This window comes from Nipponia nippon, unplaced genomic scaffold (assembly GCF_047370975.1).
Source record: "Nipponia nippon isolate SJK-2023a ecotype South Korea unplaced genomic scaffold, ASM4737097v1 scaffold_34, whole genome shotgun sequence".
In the NCBI taxonomy this organism is placed as follows: Eukaryota; Metazoa; Chordata; class Aves; order Pelecaniformes; family Threskiornithidae; genus Nipponia; species Nipponia nippon.
In genome coordinates this window covers 4,378,689-4,402,006 of record NW_028262352.1, presented here as the reverse complement: position 1 = coordinate 4,402,006, position 23,318 = coordinate 4,378,689, and the positions used below count along the sequence as shown (strand labels likewise).

The window sequence follows — 23,318 nt, the reverse complement described above, 5'->3', positions numbered from 1 at the left end:
GTACTGTGATTGTGATGCTGACCTCCTGATCAGGCTACTGACACTGATGAGGAAATGTTATGTTGTTGTCGTGGTTTAACCGCAGCCGGCAACTAAGCACCACACAGCCGCTCGCTCACTCCCCCCACCCCAGTGGGATGGGGGAGAGAATCGGAAGGGCAAAAGGGAGAAAACTCGTGGGTTGAGATAAAGACAGTTTAATAATTGAAGTAAAATAAAAAAGATAGAACAGTTTAATAGGTAAAGCAAAAGCTGCGCACGCAAACAAAGCAAAGCAAGGAATTCATTCACTCCTTCCCATCGGCAGGCAGGTGTTCAGCCATCCCCAGGAAAGCAGGGCTCCATCACGCGTAACGGTTACTTGGGAAGACAAACACCATCACATCAAATGTCCCCCCCTTCCTTCTTCTTCCCCCAGCTTATATACTAAGCATGACGTCATACAGTATGGAATAGCCCTTTGGCCAGTCTGGGTCAGCTGTCCTGGCTGTGCCCCCTCCCAGCTTCTTGTGCACCTGGCAGAGCATGGGAAGCTGAAAAGTCCTTGACCAGTGTAACGCGTTGCAATTAACATTGCAATGAACTCCTCCCCTTGCTCCTAGCCTGGCTAGCAACAAGGGGTTCCTGCTATAGTAACTCCCATAACACGCAACTCAAATCCCGAGTTACAACAATTTAAAGGTATTTCCATTACAGTCCCCACCCCTGGCCCCTTTGGACCAGAACCATTGGGTTTAACACTGCAATGGACGCCTCCCCTTGCCCCTGCTCCAGCTTGAGGTCCCTCCCACAGGAGACAGTCATCCATGAACTTCTCCAGCGTGAGTCCTTCCCCCAGGCTGCAGTTCTTCACAAACTGCTCCAGCATGGGTCCCTTCCACGGGGTGCGGTCCTTCAGGAACAGACTGCTCCAGCATGGGTCCCCCGCGGGGTCACAGTCCTGCCAGCAAACCTGCTCCAGTGTGGGCTCCTCTCTTCACGGATCCACAGGTCCTGCCAGGAGCCTGCTCCAGCACGGGCTTCCCACGGGGTCACAGCCTCCTTCGGGCATCCACCTGCTCTGGGGTGGGGTCCTCCTGATACAAAAATTCACGGATGCTTCTCCTCACAGTCCGAATCTCCCCAAGGGAGAAACGGAGTATTCAGAGAGTCCCGGAAATGAAACTCAATAGCAACGAAGTTACTATTAAGCAGGTATCCTTTATTGCAGCGCTGGGCAGCACTGGGGATTCTCCACCATAAGTGCTCCACCGATTTGGGGGACTTTCAGAGATTATATACTATAAAGTCCTACATATTCACAGGATTTCCGAGAAATCATTTACATAAACATGAGATTTCCTGGAACTTATTAACATATGCAAATGTCCGTTCCGCATGCGCAGTCATCTCCCATGGTGGTCTTCAGGTGGTCCTTGGGGGTCTTCAGATGAAGGCTCCTAGTCTTCTTCACGCTGTTCGCTGATTGACCTTTGCTTCTGGGCAAACTCAGTCCTAGGATCACATAAATGGTGTCCTTCAAGGATGAGATTATCCTGGAGCCCCCTTATCTTACAACCATTCTAACTACTCTCTAAATCACAAAGGCCTTTCTTTTGTTTAGTTAAGTGACTAAGATATTTAAATATCCTCCTTTCCCCTAGGCTTTAATTCTTCCAGGAGGCATTTTGATGCAGTGGCTTTGTCTGTCTTGGCTTTAACCCTTTCACTCCAGGGGCTGCAGGTGGATATCTGCTCCACCCTTAACTTCCATGGGCTGCTCTGGCATGGGCTTATCCACGTCCACAGACACTTCGGGGTGTCCTGCTCCCGCGTGGACTCATCCACAGATCACAGTCCCTTCGACTCGAGTTCACACTGGAGTTCCAGCCTGTCCAGCACAGCAGCACAGAAACAGCAGCGATGCCCTGGCCATCTGCCAGCCCAGGCGCATGGCCGTTGCTGTTATCAAAATGTTCCCAGGCACAGAGTAATGTTCCCATTCAAAATGTTCCCAGGCACAGCAGAGTAAGATGATGAGCAGTACAGCAAGCAGCAAAAGCAAAAAAGCAGCCACTAGTGAGCAGTAGACTCTAATATACAGTAAGGCAAGCAAGCCCCATGGCAAGCACAGAAGCCTGCCAATTAATAGCTAAACAGCAATAACAGCTATAAATTCGATCTAGCACATTCCAGTCAATTCTGTCATTATCTCGAACCCTTTGTGCCCCACGTTGGGCGCCAAAAAGGACTGTCATGGTTTAACCCCAGCTAGCAACTAAGCACCACACAGCCGCTCACTCACTCCCCCCCGGTGGGATGGGGGAGAGAATCGGAAGGGTAAAAGTGAGAAAACTCGTGGGTTGAGATAAGAACAGTTTAATAATTGAAGTAAAATGAAAAAGATAGAACAGTTTAATAGGTAAGGCAAAAGCTGCACGCACAAGCAAAGCAAAACAAGGAATTCATTCACTACTTCCCATTGACAGGCAGGTGTGCAGCCATCTCCAGGAAAGCAGGGCTCCATCACGCGTAATGGTTACTTGGGAAGACAAACACCATCACGCCGAATGTCCCCCCCTTCCTTCTTCTTCCCCGAGCTTATATACTGAGCAGGACGTCATAGAATCATAGAATCATAGAATGCTTTGGGATGGAAGGGATCTTTAAAGGTCATCTAGTCCATCCCCCCTGCAATTGGCAGGGACATCTACAACTAGATCAGGTTGCTCAGAGCCCCATCCAGCCTGGCCTTGAATGTTTCCAAGGATGGGGCATCTACCACCTCTCTGGGCAACCCGTTCCAGTGTTTCATCACCCTCATACATCATATGGTATGGAATAACGCTTTGGCCAGTCTGGGTCAGCTGTCCTGGCTGTGCCCCCTCCCAGCTTCATGTGTACCTGGCAGAGCATGGGAAGCTGAAAAGTCCTGGACCAGTGTAAGCACTACTTAGCAAGAACCAAAACATCAGTGTGTTCTCAACATTATTCTCATCCTGAACCTAAAACACAGCACTATACCAGCTACTAGGAAGAAAATTAACTCTATCCCAGCTGAAACCAGGACAGTTGTACTAGAGAAGCTGTGAGCTTTGGACAGGAATAATAGTGGGAGACTTCAGCTACTCAACTGTGGACTGAATCAGTGCTTCAGGATGATATGTAGCAATGGAATTTTTGCTCACAATAAATGACAGCTTCCTAGAACAATGAGTCTTAGAACCCAGAGGAGAAGGTGCTATTTTGGGTTTCATCTTAAGTGATGTGCACTCAAATGATGTAGAGGTGTTAGTGGGATAGCCAGTATGAAATAGCAACCAGCATACAGTTAGTTTCAACACTGTAATGGTAGAGGACAAACCAAATAAATCCATCATACAGAAATTCAATTTCAAGAAAGGGATTTAGTTAAGTAAGCTTGAGGCAGATAATTCTTTAAAAAAAACAAAACAAGACAAGAAAAAGGGCAAAAAAGTAAAAAACTAAAAACAAATACCCAAATGAAAACCATAAAAAGATTAATTCATAAACCAAGTAATCTGAAGGCTTTTCAGAAATACTGTGTTAGAAGGCCAGGTAAGCTGTGTGCTGTAATTCAAAAAGAAACAGTGATCAAAAAACCATGCCATAGCTCTATAAAAAGTAAGGAGGCCAGCATAGACAGAAGGCTGGCATTTAAGAAAATAAAGGAAAACAGGAAAATCCATAAAACATGTTAGGTAAATAGGAGATTAAGAGTGTGTAAGAATTTGAAGAGCATCTTGTAAAGGATCATAGAATCATAGAATGGCTTGGGCTGGAAGGGACCTTAAAGATCATCTAACTCCAGCCCCCCTGCCATGGGCAGGGACGCCACCCACTAGACCAGGTTGCTCAGGGCCCCGTCCAACCTGGCCTTGAACACTGCTAGGGACGGGGGGTCCACAACCTCTCTGGGCAACCTGTTCCAGTGCCTCACCACCCTCTGAGTAAAGAATTTTTTCCTAACATCTAATCTAAATCTCCCCTCTTTCAGTTTAAAACCGTTCCCCCTTGTCCTATCGCTATCTGCCCTTATAAAGAGTCTCTCCCCCTCTTTTATGTAAGCCCCCTTTAAGTACTGGAAGGCCACTATAAGGTCTCCCCAGAGCCTTCTCTTCTCCAGGCTGAACAACCCCAACTCTCTCAGCCTGTCTTCATAGCAGAGGTGCTCCAGCCCTCTGATCACCTTTGTGGCCCTCCTCTGGATCCGTTCTAAAAGGTCCACATCTTTCTTGTGCTGAGGGCTCCAGAGCTGGATGCAGTACTCCAGGTGGGGTCTCACGAGGACAGAGAAGAGGGGCAGAATCCCCTCCCTCGACCTGCTGGCCACACCTCTTCTGATGCAGCCCAGGATACGGTTGGCTTTCTGGGCTGCTAGTGCACATTGCTCGCTCCTATCCAGCTTTTCGTCCACCAGGACCCCCAAGTCCTTCTCTGTGTGGCTGCTCTCAATGAATTCTTCTCCCAGTCTGTACTCATGTCTGGGATTCCCTCGACCCAGGTGCAGGACCTTACACTTGGACTTGTTGAACCTCATTCGGTTCATATGGGCCCACTTCTCAAGCTTGTCCAGGTCCCCCTGGATGGCATCCCGTCCTTCAGGTGTGTCAACCGCACCACTCAGCTTCGTGTCATCCGCAAACTTGCTGAGGGTGCACTCTATCCCACTGTCTATGTCATTGATAAAGATATTGAAAAGCACCGGTCCCAAGACAGAGCCCTGAGGGACACCACTTGTCACCAGTCTCCACCTGGACATAGAGCCATTGACCGCAACTCTCTAGATGCATCCATCCAGCCAATTTCTTATCCATCAAATAGTCCACCCTTCAAATCCATATCTCTCTAATTTAGAAATAAGTATATCGTGTGGGACTGTGTCAAAAAAAGGATGCTTGAGCCAATAGTAGAAAGTTCTTTAAACGCATCAAATGTCGAAAGCCAATGAGAAAACTTTTAGGTTTTCTTGAAGAGAAAGGTATAAGAGGACACACAGGAATGACTAAGCCAAGGCAGCACAGCTCAATGTATTCTTTGCATCAGCTTTTCCTGCTGAAGATGTTGGGAAGGTTGCCTACCTGATGCATTATTTGTAGTGGGGAATCTGAAGGAACTAGCTCAATATAAGGATAATATGAGGAACCACTGGACCAGATATATAGTGATTAATTGTTAATAAGTCACCAGCACCAGATGGCCTTCACCTGGGAGCTCTGAAGGAGCTCAGATATCAAATTATTGAACTGGCGGTTCAGGTGTGTAACCTACCACTGTGCCAGGGACCTGCTGGATTATCAAGGGTCTAGAAAAGATCCTGGGAGCTACAGAGATGACTTCCATCCTTGGCAAGACTGTAGAGACTACAAGAAATAAGATTTCATAGAATCATAGAATTGTTAAGGTTGGAAAAGACCCTTAAGATCATCGAGTCCAACCATTAACCTAGCACTGCCAAGTCCACCACTAAACCATGTCCCTAAGCACCACATCTACCCTTCTTTTAAATACCTCCAGGGATGGAGACTCAACCACTTCCCTGGGCAGCCTGTTCCAATGCCTGACTACCCTTTCGGTGAAGAAGTTTTTCCTAATACCCAACCTAAACTTCCCCTGGCGCAGCTTGAGGCCGTTTCCTCTCGTCCTATCGCTTGTTACTTGGGAGAAGACACCCCACCTCGCTACAGCCTCCTTTCAGGTAGTTGTAGAGAGCAATAAGGTCTCCCCTCAGCCTTCTCTTTTCCAGACTAAACAACCCCAGCTCCCTCAGGCGCTCCTCATAAGACTTGTGCTCTAGACCCTTCACCAGCTTCATTGCCCTTCTTTGGACATGCTCCAGCACCTCGATGTCCTTCTTGGAGTGAGGGGCCCAAAAGTGAACACAGTATTCAAGGTGCAGCCTCGCCAGTGCCCAGTACAGGGGCGCTATCACCTCCCTGGTCCTGCTGGCCACACTATTCCTGATACAAGCCAGGATGCAATTAGCCCTCTTGGCCACCTGGGCATACTGCTGGCTCATGTTCAGGTGGCTGTCAACCAACACCCCCAGGTCCTTTTCTACCAGGCAGCTCTCCAGCCACTCTTCCCCAAGCCTGTAGCGTTGCATGGGGTTGTTGTGACCCAAGTGCAGGACCCGGCACTTAGCCTTGTTGAATCTCATACAGTTGGCCCTGGCCCAACGATCCAGCCTGTCCCGGTCCCTCTATAGGGCCTTCCTACCCTCCAGCAGATCGACACTTCCACCCAACTTGGTGTCATCTGCAAACTTACTGAGGGTGCGCTCAATCCCCTCATCCAGATCATCAATGAAGATATTGAACAGGACCAGCCCCAACACTGAGCCCTGGGGAACACCACTCGTGACCATCTGCCAACTGGAATTGACTCCATTCACCACCACTCTCTGGGCTTGGCCATCCAGCCAGTTTTTAACCCAGCGCAGAGTGCACTTATCTAAGCCGTGAGCAGCTGAGGGTGTGAATAACCATGGTCTGTTAGGAAACAGTCAGTATTATTTCTGTAAAGACATTTGCTAACTTGGTGGAGTTCTAGGAAGATGTCATTAAGCATGTGGATAAAAAGGTTGCAGTGAACAAAATATTTTTTTTTTTTCCAAAGAACATCTGATAAGGCTCTTTCTTTGCCAAAGGCTATTAAAGCAAATAACTTGCCATAGGATGGGAGGAAAGGCCCTTATAGATAAATGGTCAAAGGGTAGGAAGCAAAGGGTAGGGCTTAACAGTATTTTTTCCAGAATGGAACAGACTCAGTAACTAATGGAATTAGTGCTGTGACTGGCTTTTATTCAACGTTTCCATCAGTGACTTAGCAAGGGAGTCAATGACCTGATGAACGCAAAACTGTTATTCTCCAAATCTTGCAGTACTAGAACTAGGTGGCACTAGTTGAAACCAGCAGGAGACTGTTTTAAAACAGATAAAAGGAAAGTGCTGTGCAAAGCAGGCAGTGAACTTCTGGAACTTGCTGTTGCAGGAAATTGTGGAGGCAGACAGGTATCAATAGATTAAAAAATGGATTAGTTATATTAATGGAAAACTGGTTCAGAAGAGATAATACAGGGAATAAGCAGGGATATATCCTCTAACATCCCTAATCCAGTGACAATGGATGATGAGAAAATGCAAGGGAAAAGGGCCACAAATTGCAGCCAGTTTTGCATGCTGTGGTGGGTTAACCTTGGCTGGATGCCAGATGCGCACCAAGCTGCTCTATCACTTCCCCTCCTCAACTGGATAGAGAAGAAAAATATGATGAAAGGCTCATGGGTTGAGATAAGGACAGGGAGATCACTCAGCAATTACCGTCATGGGCAAAACAGACTCAACTTGGGGAAATTAATTTAATTTATAGAATAGGTTAGACTAGACTATTTCAGTTGGAAGGGACCTACAATGATCATCTAGTCCAACTGCCTGACCAATTCAGGGCTGACCAAAAGTTAAAGCATGTTATTAAGGGCATTGTCCAAATGCCTCTTAAACACTGACAGGCATGGGGCACAGACCACCTCTCTAGGAAGCCTCTTCCAGTGTTTGACCACCGTCTTGGTAAAGAAATGCTTCCTAATGTCCAGTCTGAACCTCCCCTGGTGCAGCTTTGAGCCATTCCCACACGTCCTATCACTGGATACCAGGGAGAAGAGATCAGCACCTCCCTCTCCACTTCCCCTCCTCAGGAAGCTGCAGAGAGCAACGAGGTCGCCCCGCAGCCTCCTTTTCTCCAAACTAGACAAAGCCAGTGTCCTTAGCTGCTCCTCATAGGACATATCTTCCAGCCCTTTCACCAGCTTTGTTGCCTTCCTCTGGATGCATTCAAGGACCTTCACATCCTTTTTAAATTGTGGGGCCCTGAACTGCACACAGTACTCAAGGTGAGGCCGCACCAATGCTGAATTATAGTGGGATAATCACCTCTTTTGACCAGCTGGTTATACTGTGTTTGATGCACCCCAGAATGCGGTTTGCCCTCTTGGCTGCCAGGGCACACTGCTGACTCCTATTGAGCCGGCTGTCAACCAGCACCCCCAGATCCCTTTTTCTGCAGGGCTGCTCTCTAGCCACTCCTCTCCCAATTTATGCTTGTGCCCAGCATTACTCCATCCCAGGTGCAGAATCTGTCATTTGGACTTGTTAAATTTCATCCCATTAATCATAGCCCAATGCTCCAATCTACCTAGATCCCTCTGCAAGGCCTCCTGTCCCTCAAGAGAGTCAACAGCACCTCCCAGTTTAGTATCATCAGCAAACTTGCTAATGGTGCATTCAACTCCTGCATCCAGATTGTTGATAAATATATTGAACAGAACTGGCCCTAGCATTGAGTCCTGAGGAACACCGCTGGTGACTGGTCGCCAGCCAGATGTAGCCCCATTCACTACAACCCTTTGAGCTCTGCCCTTCGAGCTCTGCCCTTCAGCCAGTTCTTCACCCAGCGCACCATGAACCTGCTCACCTCACAGTTGGACAACTGGTCCAGAAGGATGCTGTGAGGGACAGTATCAAAAGCCTTACTAAAATTCAGAAAAACCACGTCCACTGCCTTCCCTTCATCCACTAGGTGGGTGACCTCATATCATAGAAGGATATCAAATTAGTTAGACAGGACTTCCCCTTCATGAACCCATGTTGACCGTGCCTGATGATTGCATTGTTCTTTAAATGCCTTTCAATAGCACCCAGGATGATCTTCTCCATAATTTTTCCAGGTACTGAGGTTAGACTAACATGTCTATAGTTTCCTGGATCTTCCCTCACATCCTTCTTGTAAAGTGGAATAGCTTTGGCTAGCTTCCAGTCAGCGGGGACCTCCCCAAACTCCCAAGACCTTTGGTAGATGATCGAGAGGGGTCCTGCCATAACATCCTCTAGCTCCTTCAGTACTCTGGGATGAATCCCATCAGGCCTCATGGACTTGTGAACATTCAGCTGATACAACTGGTCCTTTGCAGTTTCAGTGTCCACAAATGGAAAGTCACTGTTCCTGCACTCATGGTCCTCCGACTCAGGGGACCGGGCAGCCCAAGGTCTATGAGTATTATTAAAGACTGAGGCAAAAAACGCATTGAATGCCTCTGCTTTTTCTTCATCCCTATTAGTCTGGTGACCATCTTCAACAAGTATCAATCCAATGTTTTCTTTAGACCCCCTCTTGCTATTAACGTACTTAAAAAAGCCCTTGTTGTCTGAAACAACACTGTCCAGTTTCAGCTCTAATTTAACTTTGGCCTTTTATGTTTTCTCCCTGCATAAATGAACCACAGCTCTGTAATCTTCCTGCAAAGCCTGACCTTGCTTGTACAATTGTACAATTTCTTTTTCCTCTTGAGCTCCTCGAGGAGTTCCCTCTTCAGCCAAGCTGGTCTTCTGCCCCACTTGCTTGACTTTCGACACACTGGAATTGCCTGCTCCTGTGCTTCTAAAAGGTGGTTCTTAAAGACTGACCAGCACTCGTGGACTCTTAAGCCCTCAAAGGCAGATTCCCAGGGGACTCTGCTAAGTAGCTCCCTGAGAGCTTAAAACTTAGCTTAAAGTTTGCTCTCTTGATGTCCAGGGTAGCAACTCTGCTGTCCTTTTTTCTCATTACACTGAAAATTTTAAACTCAACCATTTTGTGATCATTGTGGCCAAGACAGCCACCTACCATCACATCTCCCACGAGTCCTTCTCTATTCACAAACAACAAGCCTAGGAGGGCATCTTTCCTAGTTGGCTCACAGAGTACTTGTGACAAGAAGTTGTCTCCTACAAACTTCAGGAATTTCCCAGACTTGCTCATCACAGTATGATATTCCCAGTTGATGTCTGGGAAGTTGGAATCTCCCATAAGGACAAGGGCTACCGATCCAGAGATTTCTCCTAATTGCCTATAGAGTAACTCATCAGTGCTATCATCCTGGCTGGGCAGTAGACACCCACTGCAACATCTCCTTTGTTTTCCATCCCCCTAATCCTCACCCAGAGGCTCTCCACCACATCACCGCTAACTGTAAGGGCTGTACAATCAAACCTCTCCCTTGCATACAGTGCAACTCCTCTGCCTCGCCTGCCCTGCCTATCCTTCCTGAACAGCCTATAGCCCTCCATCCCAGCACTCCAGTCGTGGGACTCATTCCACCAAGTCTCACTAATACCAATGACATCATAGCTCTGGGAACTGACCACTGCCTTCCGGTTCATCCTGCTTGTTTCTCATACTGTGTGTGTTGGTGTACAAGCATTTCAGATGTGCTCCTGAGCCCTCTGTGCTCTCAGGAGCAGTGTAAATATTCCCACTAGCATTGCCACTCTCAGGCAATACCATGCCAACCCTTGGCTTACCTACTGCAATCCTGTTGGTATCCCCTTGCCCCATCGATTCTAGTTTAAAAGCTCTCTCAATCAGCCCTGCCAGCTTACACCCAAAGACCCGTTTTCCCCATCGGGACAGGTGGATCCCATCAGGCCCCAGCATACCTTATACCTCAAAGGCTCTTCCATGGTTTAAAAACCCAAACTTTCGGCGGAGGCACCAGTCCTGGAGCCAGGTATTGATATCCTGGGCTCGCCTGTTTCTTCTGAAGTCTCCCGCCATTACTGGTAGGATTGAGGAAAATACTACCTGTGCTCTGAAGTCTCTTTTGATTGACCTCAGACTTTTTGTTGTGACATCATTTGTACCCATGTGAAAGAGCAGGAATGGATAGTAGTCTGAAGGTTGAACTAGGGTCTTCAGTCTTGTGGTGACGTCCCTAATTCAGGCCCCAGGAAGGCAGTAAACTTCCCTGAAAAGATAGTCCGGTCTTCAAATGGGTGCTTCCATTCCTCGCAAGAGGGAATCACCAACGACCATAACTCGCTGTTGTTTCTTCTTGGCGCTGGTCTTAATGCAGGTCTTGTTGCGAGGGGTTGGTCTCTCTGATCTTGGCAAGACTGCTTGCACAGGTTCCTCCTCTTTCTCATTATGCGCTTCATCTACCATACCCAGGGCCTCGTACCTGTTCTGTAAGGGTATCTTAGAGGGTAAGGAGGGGTTTCTCTTACCACTCCATGCTGTAACCTTCTTCCACCCCTCCTTATCCCTTATGACACTGCCTTCCTCCTGGCACAAAGCAGATCCAGGACCTGCCTCCGTAGTGGCCACTCTGAGTTGGCTTCTATGCATCATATATGGCAGAGTATGGCTCCATTAATCAATCTCCCTCTCAGACTCTTGAATACTCCTCAGTCTGCTCACCTCCTCCTGCGGCTCAGCCACCAAGCAGAGCAGTTCATCAATCTTGTCACACCTCCCACAGTCTTGCTTGCAATCACTTTCCGCCTCTAGGAATATCCCTTCACACTTCCCACAGCTGGAAACCTGGGTGGTTGCATGCTTGAACAGGAGCTCTGTCTGTGTGGCTGCATTGGTTCTACCAGGTGCTAGAAGCTCAGGAGAAGCAAGGGATACTGCTTTTTGCCGGGTGGTCACCATGCTGCTGCATGCCTGCCCCCGAGCAGTGCAGGGGTACGGGGAGCGGGAGTTGCAGTCAGTTCATCACACATTGTCTCTGCCACTCCTTCCTCTTCATACTCTTCCCCTGCTCCAGCATGGGGTCCCTCCCTTGGGAGACAGTCCTCCATGAACTTCTCCAACGTGGGTCCTTCCCATGGGCTGCAGTTCTTCACAAACTGCTCCAGCGTGGGTCCTTTCCATGGGGTGCAGTCCTTCAGGAACAGACTGCTCCAGTGTGTGTCCCCCACAGGGTCACAAGTCCTGCCAGCAAACCTGCTCCAGTGTGGGCTTGTCTCTCCACGGGGTCACAGGTCCTGCCAGGGGCCTGCTCCAGCGTGGGCTCTTCACGGGGTCACAGCCTCCTCTGGGCGCATCCCCCTGCTCCGGCGTGGGGTCCTCCACGGGCTGCAGGTGGATATCTGCTCCACCATGGACCTCCATGGGCTGCACAGGGACAGCCTGCCTCACCATGGTCTTCACCACAGGCTGCAGGGGAATCTCTGCTCCGGCTCCTGGAGCACCTCCTCCCCCTCCTTCTTCACTGACCTTGGTGTCTGCAGAGTTGTTCCTCTCACATATTCTCACTCCTCTCTCCCAGCTGCTGTTGCGCAGCAGGTTTTTCCCCTTTCTTAAATATGTTATCACAGAGGCGCTACAACCATCACTGATTGGCTCGGCCTTGGCCAGCAGCGGGTCCGTCTTGGAGCCGGCTGGCATTGACCCTATTGGACATAAGGGAAGCTTCTGGCATCTTCTCACAGAACCCCCCCTTGTAGCCCCCCCCCCCCCCCCAAACCTTGCCATGCAAACCCAATACACATGCTTTCCCTAAAAGGAGTTCCTGCTGTCACTGCTGGAGACTTAGTACTGATCTAAATGGATCATGGGTCTGACCTAGTAGGACATTTCTTATTTTTTTCATTAAAAAATGTTTATTTACTCTGAGACAAATAAAAGATTAGCGTTTGTGATAGTCATGTGTTTGAGTGGCTTTTATTTCATTCTTAATGATTATATTATTTTTATACTTATGCAGATGATGGTTTTTGTATACTTTCAGATAAAGTATTCTCACATTTCTGCTCGAAGAAAATGCAGCATTTTTTTCTTATTCTTGAATAAGAACACTAAGACATTTGCTCTTACTAGTGACCTGAGAATTGTCAAATTTTAGCTTCTTCAGAGAAATAGCTAAACGTATTATTGTGGAACAAAGTGCAAACATCATAAATCTATTAGATTTATGTCAACCACAAGTATTGATGTTTGTATACTTTAAAATCACCATATGCATTTTCTTTTTTTCTTTCTTCTCAGGAAAGGAGACTGAGAAAGCCAAAGATCGGTGTGATAAAGCCACTATGAAACTTCATATGTTGCATAATCAATATGTATTGGCACTGAAAGGAGCACAGTTACATCAGCACCAATATTATGACACTACACTTCCTCTGTTACTTGATTCACTACAGAAGATGGAAGAAGAAATGATTAAAGCCCTGTAAGATGTATTTTCTTATATATTTCTAATTTCCACACTTTTTGTGTAATATCCTAATTAATTCATAGTATTATCAGAAAATAATAAAACTTCATCAATTATTTGTATATCAAGGAGTAATGAAAAAGCTGTTTTCATCTTTCCGTTGACAACAATTATGCGTAGAAAAGTCTATTCAAATAAATGCAGATAGTAGTTTTAAGGGGTTACATGAGCATTTTCATGAGACACTGTTTTCTCATAAAACTTTTAAAATCTTAGAGATTAACTGCAGTGTTTATAGTTAAGCTCATGCTTTATCCTTTCCTTCAGCTGGAATACTATGGCAAGTTATGCTTTAACTTAGTCAGCCCTGAATTGGTCAGACAGTTGGACTAGATGATCGTTGTAGGTCCCTTCCAACTGAAATAGTCTAGTCTTCTATTCTATTCTATTCTATTCTATTCTATTCTATTCTATTCTATTCTATTCTATTCTATTCTAAAGTTAGTTGCCTCTCCAGTAGCCTTATTTTTATGAAATTCTGCCGGGAACCAATTTGGTTTAAAATGGCCAACAGTCTTGAAAGTCATTTGGGAGGAGGGCCAGACAGATGCATGGTTACTCATGTGCATGCAAATAGCAGGATCATATAAACCTAATTTAATTGTAAGGAATCCAGCCTTAAAAATACAATTAGCTTTTTCTGAAAGATCATTCTCCACATTACTGATGAAGATGTGCAAACTGATATCTCAGAGAATTGTCAATGAAGACTCTAAGCTATCTTTTCTGATTTGTAACCACCATGCTGCCTCTTTGACTTTCCTGAAGATATGAGTTGGTTTGGGAGATTGTTCTGTAGGTCTTTCTCTAAGACATTCCGAGGACTGCAATTAAAAAATATTGCTTGTAAATCACTTACTCTAAAAGAAAAAGTAGTTACCTCTTTTTTTTAAGTATTGTTCATTTAGATGGGAGGCACTCTTCTATATTTCATTTTCTTACCTTTTCCGAAGTCTACATTCATCTTGACTTCAGCACATAGGAAGTGGAGTTGGGGGTTTCATGCTTTATATGCTTAGGTTATGCGGCCAGTATTAACTGTCTCATGAAGTATCATTGCTGCCTTTGATTCTGCTGCAGGTATGTAAATGAAATAGACCTCTGTAGTAGTCTCTGCACAGTCCTTTTAATCTTATTTTTGTATGTAAAATCACAGCAAGAGACTTCAGTTAAATTTGTGTGCTATAATTAATGTGATTTTTCATAATTGTGAATTATAATAATTCACTGAAGGGCTTTATCATTGAACAATAACCTATTGAACCCAATTTTCTTTGTCATCTTTGAAATAAAAACCTGTAAAAATATTCTTGTCACTAAATAAACATTTTCAATGAGATCTGAATTTATTGGAAAAATACTTCTGTCTAATATCTTTGGGCTTAATTCTACAAAAGGAGATGGTGGTTTCAAGTGTAGGGGTTGGCATGGCTATCTGTGTGAAATATACTTTGTTAATAATCTTGGTTTTGCAAATCAATTAGTTTGGTAAACTTGAAGTGTATATTAACATCACTAATTTTTTTTTTTTTTAGTAATTAACATAGATTCTATTTGTCTTAGATCTAGCATTGCTGTAGTTGACATTAATGAATTCTCTTGTCTGTTTTCTCCTTAGAAAATGTACTGAAGAAATACAAGCAAATAATGTTTTTTATAAAATAAACATAACTTCAGATCTTATCCAGGAAAAATCTGCTGATAATTTTTTTTTCTGCACGTTCCTCTGGATTGGTCAAAATTCATCAGTATTTAAAAAAAAACCTCACCATGCTTCAGAACCTGGCAAGCCAAGAAGTTTGTCAAAAATAAAAATTAAATAGGAAATGATTATGAAGGGCTATTTATGGAAAGCTAAAACTTAAAGAGAGCAGGAAGGTATTCTGGGGAAATATCACTGGATGCTATTAAATGTAGTGGTAAAATATCACTTATTCTTTTACGATTCCCTAATCACTTGCTTTTGCCCACTTTTGCGGGCAGGTCATTAGGCTAGATGGCTCATACTTTCTCATGTCAACTTTTTGTTTGATTTTTTTTCTTCTTGTAAATATATGCGAACTTGTGATTTATGCTTATTTTTGCCCTAATGACCAAATAATAAAATGAAGATATGAAAGAGAACCGTTAAAGCAATGGAGAAAGCCAGGTCTTAAAAGAAATGCACGCTGACTATTTTTTGACTGGTTTTACCATGTGTCAGAATATACTTATTTTGTCAGTCAAGGGAACATGAAAAGCTTCAGTATAAATGATAACTAGCATAAGTTTTCTGGTCATAAAGAAGGGTGTCATCAATGAGCTGTATGCATTCCTTTTCCCTGTAATCTCTACAGCTTTAATTTAGCTACGCTATATGTAGATGCACTGTAATTAGTATAAGGAGCATGGTCTTGGAGACTTCTCTACTCATAGCCAATCTGTAAAGAAGAGGTCACTACTGATCTGTTATTTCTTTGAGTAATATATGGTCTTTTTTTTTTTTTTTTCTCCCTTTTTAGCCAGTTGAAACAAGAGCTTGTAGTAACAGAAAATTGAAGGTTTGAAGAATCATCAATGCCATCTATGCCTTCAGTGCCATGTTATACACTATAGTAGTTTTTTTTTCTCTCTAGAAAAGGAATCTTGGACGAATATAGCCAGATCACCAGTCTTGTAACAGAAGAGATTGCGAATGTCCATAAAGAGATCCAGACCTCCGTTGAACAGATAGACCCTAACTCTGAGTATAATGACTTCATAGATACGCATAGGTATAAGTTTTCATCTTGGTGTACATGTCCATGTTTCTTCTCGAAGAAAAACTTGTATTAAACTACAACACTGATCAGAGTTGTATTTGTTTCTGTTCGGTTTCTTTTAGATTGTTATTTGTAAAGCATTATTCTAATTTAAAAAGCTGTTCCACTTGCATGTACAAAAAGTTGTCTGAATGTCAGATTTTTAACCTGACTGTTTCTTCAAACATTCATCTCTTTGGCTGTCTCTAGAAAACCAGAATTTCAGTTACTGTTATCACATGTGAAGAGCCATAACTTTGGTACTGGCAGCAGACTATACATAGAATCATAGAATCATTTAGGTTGGCAAAGACCTTTAAGATTATCAAGTCCAACCGTTAACATAACACTGCCAAGTCCACTACTAAACCAGGTCCCTTAGCACCACGTCTACCCGTCTTTTAAATACCTCCAGAGATGGGGACTCAACCACCTCCCTGGGCAGCCTGTTCCAATGCTTGATAACCCTTTCAGTGAAGAAATTTTTCCTAATATCCAACCTAAACCTCCCCTGGTGCAGCTTGAGGCCGTTTCCTCTCGTCCTATCTCTTGTTACTTGGGAGAAAAGACCGACCCCCACCTCGCTACAACCTCCTTTCAGGTAGTTGTAGAGAGCAATAAGGTCTCCCCTGAGCCTCCTTTTCTCTAGACTAAACAACCCCTGTTCCCTCAGCTGCTCCTCATAAGACTTGTGCTCTAGACCTTTCACCAGCTTCATTGCTCTTCTTTGGACATATGACAACCCAGATTCAGCATGAGCTAATTTCGTGTGTATTTGGATGCATTTTGCATCCTGGGCTAAGTTAAGTTTCTCTGCTATATTTCTCTCATTGCCCATATTCTAGATAGTTTAAAGTGAACTCTAGGTCCCCCCGTATACACTGCAGTTATTGCAGAGTAAGTAGTGCCTGAAAGAACAAATATGCAGGTAATGCAAGAAAGTTTTTAATTTAAAAAGTAAACTTTATTTGCTGTTTATTGAACTGATATTGCATATTGGTACATAAGTGGATAGTCCTAAGACTTCTTGTATTATCCCTTGTTATTAATGTGCAAATTGATAGTTGTCATGTGCAAATTTATAGCTGGATCAGCTAAGAGTGGGTTCATACAAATAGATACCCCTGGAAAACCTTGATTATGTTGTGATCTTAATTCATAGAATTATATTCTATTTTGTTGTCTGGTATGTTTTTAAGACTCTGTCCTTTATTTAAATGAAAAAGAATATATATCCTATTGTTTTTAATTTTATTTCATATGTAATTTTAACTACATTCTAGTTATTAATAATTCAAACCAAAACAATTTTCTTTATGATCGACTTAAAGATGCATGTTAATTTTGCAAATATAACTTTTATTTGCTAAATTAGGTCATCAGAAGTTGTTGAACAAGCAATAGAGTTTGATACGTCTTTACTAGAAGAAAATGAAAACCTTCAAGCTAATGAGATCATGTGGAATAATCTAACAGCAGAAAGTTTACAAGTCACGTAAGTTTTCTTTAAAAACTTTAATCCTTTAGAAATTCTGTCATACACAATGTCTAGGCTCAATCAGCTCATTGCATAGCTGTGTCCTGACTTTTAAGGTCCAGTTTCTGAAATAATATTTTTAAGCTATAGACTCTTGCCCATTGCACTTTTTATTGTTCCTTTGCACAAAATATTCCCCCTCAACCCAAAAAAGCAGCACTTGCCTGAATTTTGATCTAGTCTCTTCGCCTCCCCAGTTAATTTTTACAGTGCCCCAAATCCATCGTGAATTCTCCTTGGGAACTTAATAATTTTCTCAAAGGTGCTTCCACATTCAGTATTCTAAAATAATACTGAAATTTGTCTATGAAGCCACTGAGTATAGTGATGTAGTCAGTGATGTAAATTGCCAACCAGGAAATGTTCATAAATACATTTGGTTTACCTATTTTGTAGTTGTTCTGCTTTTGTTTTCCAAAGAAAATTCTTATTCACTGTTATAACCTTTAATATGTATTAATTTACTAACATAGATGTAGCTGTTGTATTACATTTCATGGAACTTTTAGCTATTCAGGGTGATAAACTACCTCTCTACATATTTTGTTAATCTATTCTGTAGTTTTATCTTTTTATTAATTTCCCCAACTTTAATCAGTTGTTACTGGGGAACAAATCTCCTGCTGAGATTATTATCTTGTCAGTCTCATCTTTTGCCATAAAATGTTCTGATGCAGTCACTTTTGAGATTGCAAAAATTAATTGTATATTTAATTTTTTTATTGATTATAAGCAATATAAAATGGTAAATTCAATAATTCATTGGTAGATGATGTTTTTTTGTCTGTAATATATTTCAGTCTGACTTATTTCAGGTTTTTCTTTACAATGTATAACTGATCCAAATAAGAAATTTTTAACTTGTCTGCTTATTCAAACTATGACCTTTGTTTCATGCAGATTTTTATTAAAACCAAAATAATAGTGAGAATGTATAGAAGTGAGACATTTCAAATGTAAATACATTACAGTGTGTCTTCTGTAAATTATTCTAAGCCCTATGTTTCCTCAACACTACTGAGATTCTCTGGATTTTGTTCATTCTTTTTCAAGGTCATTAGTTGTCCTCTGTTTTTCTTGTGCAATCTAATTATTTTTCATAAATTTATTTTTAAATAGGTATTGAAATAACCTCTTTTATATAATGTCTCAGCTTTCTTTGTCAGACTCCTCCTCAGTCCCAAAACAGCTTCATCTTTCTTATGAAAAGGTCCATTAATGAATAAAGCCCCTCCCTCCTCTTTAAACATTTTTCTGTTTATAATAGATTCTGCATCATTACTAAATTGAGATTATTCCTGCATAAACTATGTATATGTTGTACAGCTAGCTGTACTTCAGCACAGTTACAAGGAAAAAATATATACTAAATCTCCCTTTTGAAAGGTCTTACAATTTTTATAAAATTCTACCTTCCACAGCTCAAAAATAGAAATAACTTGTTTGACTTGTCTTCTGTATCCCAGTGTTTAGAAATAAACTATCAGCATGTCTAAGCAAAACAGCTTAAATGCTGCTTTTTTAGCAAATTATTTTGATGAAACTTGTGTTTGTAAATAAGTATCTTCATATTTGCATAAATATAATTTTTTTTAATACAACTTCCAGTGTGTCCTGTTACAAAGCTTATATTCATGCACTTTAAATTCTTTGATACATTTGAGAGAAATTTTATGGTGTGATTTTATTTTTGGAACAGGAATCAAATAGCTCTTTGAAGTGTTGCTGTATGTCCACTTTCTGGTACGGATTATATTAGGGCCTCTGAGAAAATGAGTCTGACTGTATTAGGTCAGACCAAAGACTGACCTAGCCAACTTTCTTCTCTCTGACATTAGCCCAAACAGAAAGTTTAGGGAGGAGAACAAGAACAGGATGCGCATGCATTCACCAGAACGTTCTCTCAACCTCCCATAATTTGCAGATTAGAATTTTTTTGAGCCAGAAGTAATATTTGTTTGTAATAGCCTTAGATGTATTTTTCTTTCATGAATTTGTCCAGTCAGTTTCAATATGTGTAAGAATCTATTGTCCACAGTATCTTAGGTCAAGGAATTGCACTTTTGTACTAACAAACAAAGAAGGACTGGTTGGGGATGTGAAGGTTGGGGGCAGCCTTGGCTGCAGTGACCATGAGATGGTGGAGTTCGGGATCCTGCATGGAGGAAGCAGGGCAATAAGTAGGATTACAGCCCTGGACTTCAAGAGAGCTAACTTTGGCCTCTTCAAGGACCTACTTGGAGGAATCCCATGGGTTAGGGCTCTAGAAGGTAGGGGAGTCCAAGTGAGCTGGTTAATATTCAAGCATCACTTCCTCCAAGCTCAAGATCGATGCATCCCTATGAGTAAGAAATCAAGAAAAGGGGGCAGGAGACCTGCATGGATGAGCAAGGAGTTTCTGGCAAAACTCAAATGGAAGAAGGAAGTTTACGGAATGTGGGAATATGGGAACATTGTCAGAGTATGCAGGGATGCGGTGAGGAAGGCTAAGGTCCACGTGGAATTAAATCTGACAAGGGATGTCAAGGACAACAAGAAGGGCTTCTTCAAGTACATCAGTAGCAAACAGAAGACTAGGGAAAATGTGGGCCCACTGCTGAATGAGGTGGGTGCCCTGGTGACGGAGGATACAGAAAAGGCAGAGTTACTGAATGCCGCCTTTGCTTCAGTCTTTACTGCTAAGGCCAGCCCTCAGGAATCCCAGACCCTGGAGGTAGGAGAGAAAGTCTGGAGAAAGGAAGACTTTCCCTTGGTAGAGGAGGATCATGGTAGAGATCATTTAGGTAAACTGGACACCCACAAATCCATGGGCCCCGATGGGATGCACCCACAAGTGCTGAGGGAGCTAGCAGATGTTATTGCTAAGCCACTCTCCATCATCTTTGAAAGGTCATGGAGAACAGGAGAGGTGCCTGAGGACTGGAGGAAAGCCAATGTCACTCCAATCTTCAAAAAGGTCAAGGAGGACCCAGGAAACTACAGGCTAGTCAACCTCACCTCCATCCCTGGAAAGGTGATGGAACAGCTCATTCTGGGTGTCATCTCTAAGCATGTGGAGGAAAAGAAGGTTATCAGGAGTAGTCAACATGGAGTCACCAAGGGGAAATCATGCTTGACCAATCTGATAGCCTTCTATGATGGCATGTCTGGCTGGGTAGATGAGGGGAGAGCAGTGGATGTTGTCTACCTTGACTTCAGCAAGGCTTTTGACACTGTCTCCCATAGCATCCTCATAGGTAAGCTCAGGAAGTGTGGGTTAGATGAGTGGACAGTGAGATGGATTGAGAACTGGCTGAATGGCAGAGCTCAGAGGGTTGTGATCAACAGCTCAGAATCTAGTTGGAGGCCTGTAGCTAGCGGCATTCCCCAGGGGTCAGTACTGGGTCCAGTCTTGTTCAACTTATTCATCAGTGACCTGGATGAAGGGACAGAGTATACCCTCAGCAAGTTTGCTGATGATACAAAACTGGGAGGAGTGGCTGATACACCAGAAGGCTGTGCTGCCGTTCAGCGAGACCTGGACAGGCAAGAGAGTTGGGCAGAGAGGAACCTAATGAAGTTCAACAAAGGCAAGTGTAGGGTCCTGCACCTAGGGAGGAATAACCCCATGCACCAGTACAGGTTAGGGGTTGACCTGCTGGAAAGCAGCTTTGCGGAGAAGGACCTGGGAGTCCTGGTGGACAAGAAGTTAACCATGAGCCAGCAATGTGCCCTTGCGGCCAAGAAGGCCAATGGTGTCCTGGGGGCATTAGGAAGAGTGTGGCCAGCAGGTCGAGGGAGGTTATCCTCCCCCTCTACTCTGCCCTGGTGAGGCCACATCTGGAGTACTGTGTCCAGTTCTGGACTCCCCAGTTCAAGAAAGACAAGGAACTACTGGAGAGACTCCAGCGGAGGACTACGAAGATGATTAGGGATCTGGATCATCTCTCCTATGAGGAAAGGCTGAGAGAGCTGGGTCTGTTTAGCCTGGAGAAGAGGAGACTGAGAGGGGATCTTATCAATGCTTACAAATATCTTAAGGGCAGATGTTAGGAGGATGGGGCCAGACTCTTTTCAGTGGTGCCCAGCGACAGGATAAGGGGCAACAGGCACAAACTGAAACACAGGAAGTTCCATCTGAATATGAGGAAAAACTTCTTTACTTTGAGGGTGACAGAGCACTGGAACAGGCTGCCCAGAGAGGTTGCAGAGTCTCCTTCTCTGAAGTTATTCAAAACCCACCTGGACATGATCCTGTGCAACCTGCTCTAGGTGAACCTGCTTTAGCAGGGGGGTTGGACTAGATGATCTCCAGAGGTCCCTTCCAACCCCAACCATTCTGTGATTCAGTGATTCTGTGATTCTGTGAGATGTGGTGTCTCCTGATAAATACTGATGACTATCATAGACTAATATAGAGATATTCCAAAAAGAATAACAGAATAAACCTCCTCTGACACTCCCCAAACTGGAACAGTTTTGGGCAATCAATCTGTGCAGTATCAAGTACTATATGTATTCTGCCTTTGCTCCACTCTTTTCTATAATACCTTTTTATTGAAATTGTGCTTGAAAATACAGGGGAAACAGAGTAAGATACTTGAAGATGGATAGAATGCCAAGAAGGAAAGGATATTTTAAAATTATTCTCCTGGCTTAGCAATTGCTTGAAGTCAAAGTATATTTTTTGATATGCCAGCCTTTTATTTGCTTTCTGTAGAGTTGACTGAAAATTATATCGCAAAGTCTCATTTTACCTTTGTTGACTTTTTTTGGTATTGGAATGTTTGCCAGTATAATTGCAAAGCGTCAGTAATAGTTTTAATGTGCAAGAATAGCTTCTCAGTTAATGATGTTGAGTATTCTTGTACAAATTTTACCTTTATTTTGGATTTACCATTACCAAAAACTGTAGGGCTTTAAAAAAGTTAATCGTATAGAGAAGAATATACAGATCACTCATACTAAAAAGTATTGTTTTAACTTGCAATGCAAAGCCTACTGATTCTAGTTTTATTATTTCTAGAGATGAATACATCACAACTACTGATTGTACATATTTATCTAATGTGTACTTCAGCAGTCTGAAGGCTTACATTTTTCATATAACTTCTCATGAATTAGCAGTATATTAGGAAGGCATTAATCCACATAACGCATTATGTGTTCTAGAGAATGCAGGCAGCAGATCATTCTGTAACTTTGTATGTATCCACAATCTAGTATGGATTCTGTAATAACATAGGTTAATAATATAATATAAAGGTATAGCCACAAAAAAGGCCAATGACCAGCAAATAACATATTTTGAAGACTAATGCTCCTTTTCATCTTTAGGAAAAAAATTCCAAATATGTTCAGTTTGTGTATGCATACCATAGATTTCTGAAATGTATGTATTACAGGTTAAAAACAGTAATAGAAGAATTGATTCAGACACAGCAGACACTTTTGAGCAAAGAGAAACTGGTGTTGGAACTAGAGAAAAAATTAGAAGAGTCCTCTAAGACTTGTGAAAAAACATCGGAGTAAGTATAACTAAAATATCAAAATATAATAATTTGAGATAAATTTGTGTATAATGCAGTTCCTAAGACTTAAATATGAAATAACCTGCACTAACATTGTTTTGCTTTAGTGAGAAATTATTATTATAGATGACAACAAAAAGTTAGTTTCCCATGTCTTAAATAAACCTTCCCCACTCCAGATCCTAATTAATTAGAGAACTGAGCAGCTCCTTTAATTTAGTTTAATTGTCATACTATTGGGACGGCTCAAGAACTGGACCTTTGGTTAGCAGTGTAACTTCAGCTTGATGGAACAAAAGGAGTCAATTCAGATTGTCTCTCTGACAGTTCATTGTATAGATATGATTTTATGAAAGACTTTTCAGAGCCATATGCAAGATATGTAAACTTTCTTATGCAATAATGTAGAACCAGTACCCTGTAATACTGAATAATAAATAATGAAGGTGAGGCAT

The 23,318-nt window shown here is 42.9% G+C and overlaps 1 protein-coding gene and 1 pseudogene across 7 annotated transcripts in view; one reads left to right on the top strand and one right to left on the bottom strand.

Annotated features, from left to right (window-relative positions):
* Positions 1-23,318, top strand: part of LOC148054119 (tyrosine-protein kinase Fer-like) — a 239,643-nt gene that overhangs the window by 74,085 nt on the left and 142,240 nt on the right. For all 7 annotated transcript variants that reach the window (XR_015707719.1, XR_015707718.1, XM_087770965.1 and 4 more), the window contains exons 5-8: positions 12,808-12,991; positions 15,652-15,789; positions 17,192-17,311; positions 22,738-22,860. Coding sequence is in view for 5 of the 7 variants with exons in the window: in XM_087770965.1 (XP_087627091.1) it covers positions 12,808-12,991; positions 15,652-15,789; positions 17,192-17,311; positions 22,738-22,860 (565 nt within the window). In the remaining 2 variants the exon portion in view is untranslated. The remainder of the gene's footprint in view (positions 1-12,807; positions 12,992-15,651; positions 15,790-17,191; positions 17,312-22,737; positions 22,861-23,318) is intronic.
* On the bottom strand, positions 10,474-11,469 carry LOC148054120 (uncharacterized; annotated as a pseudogene).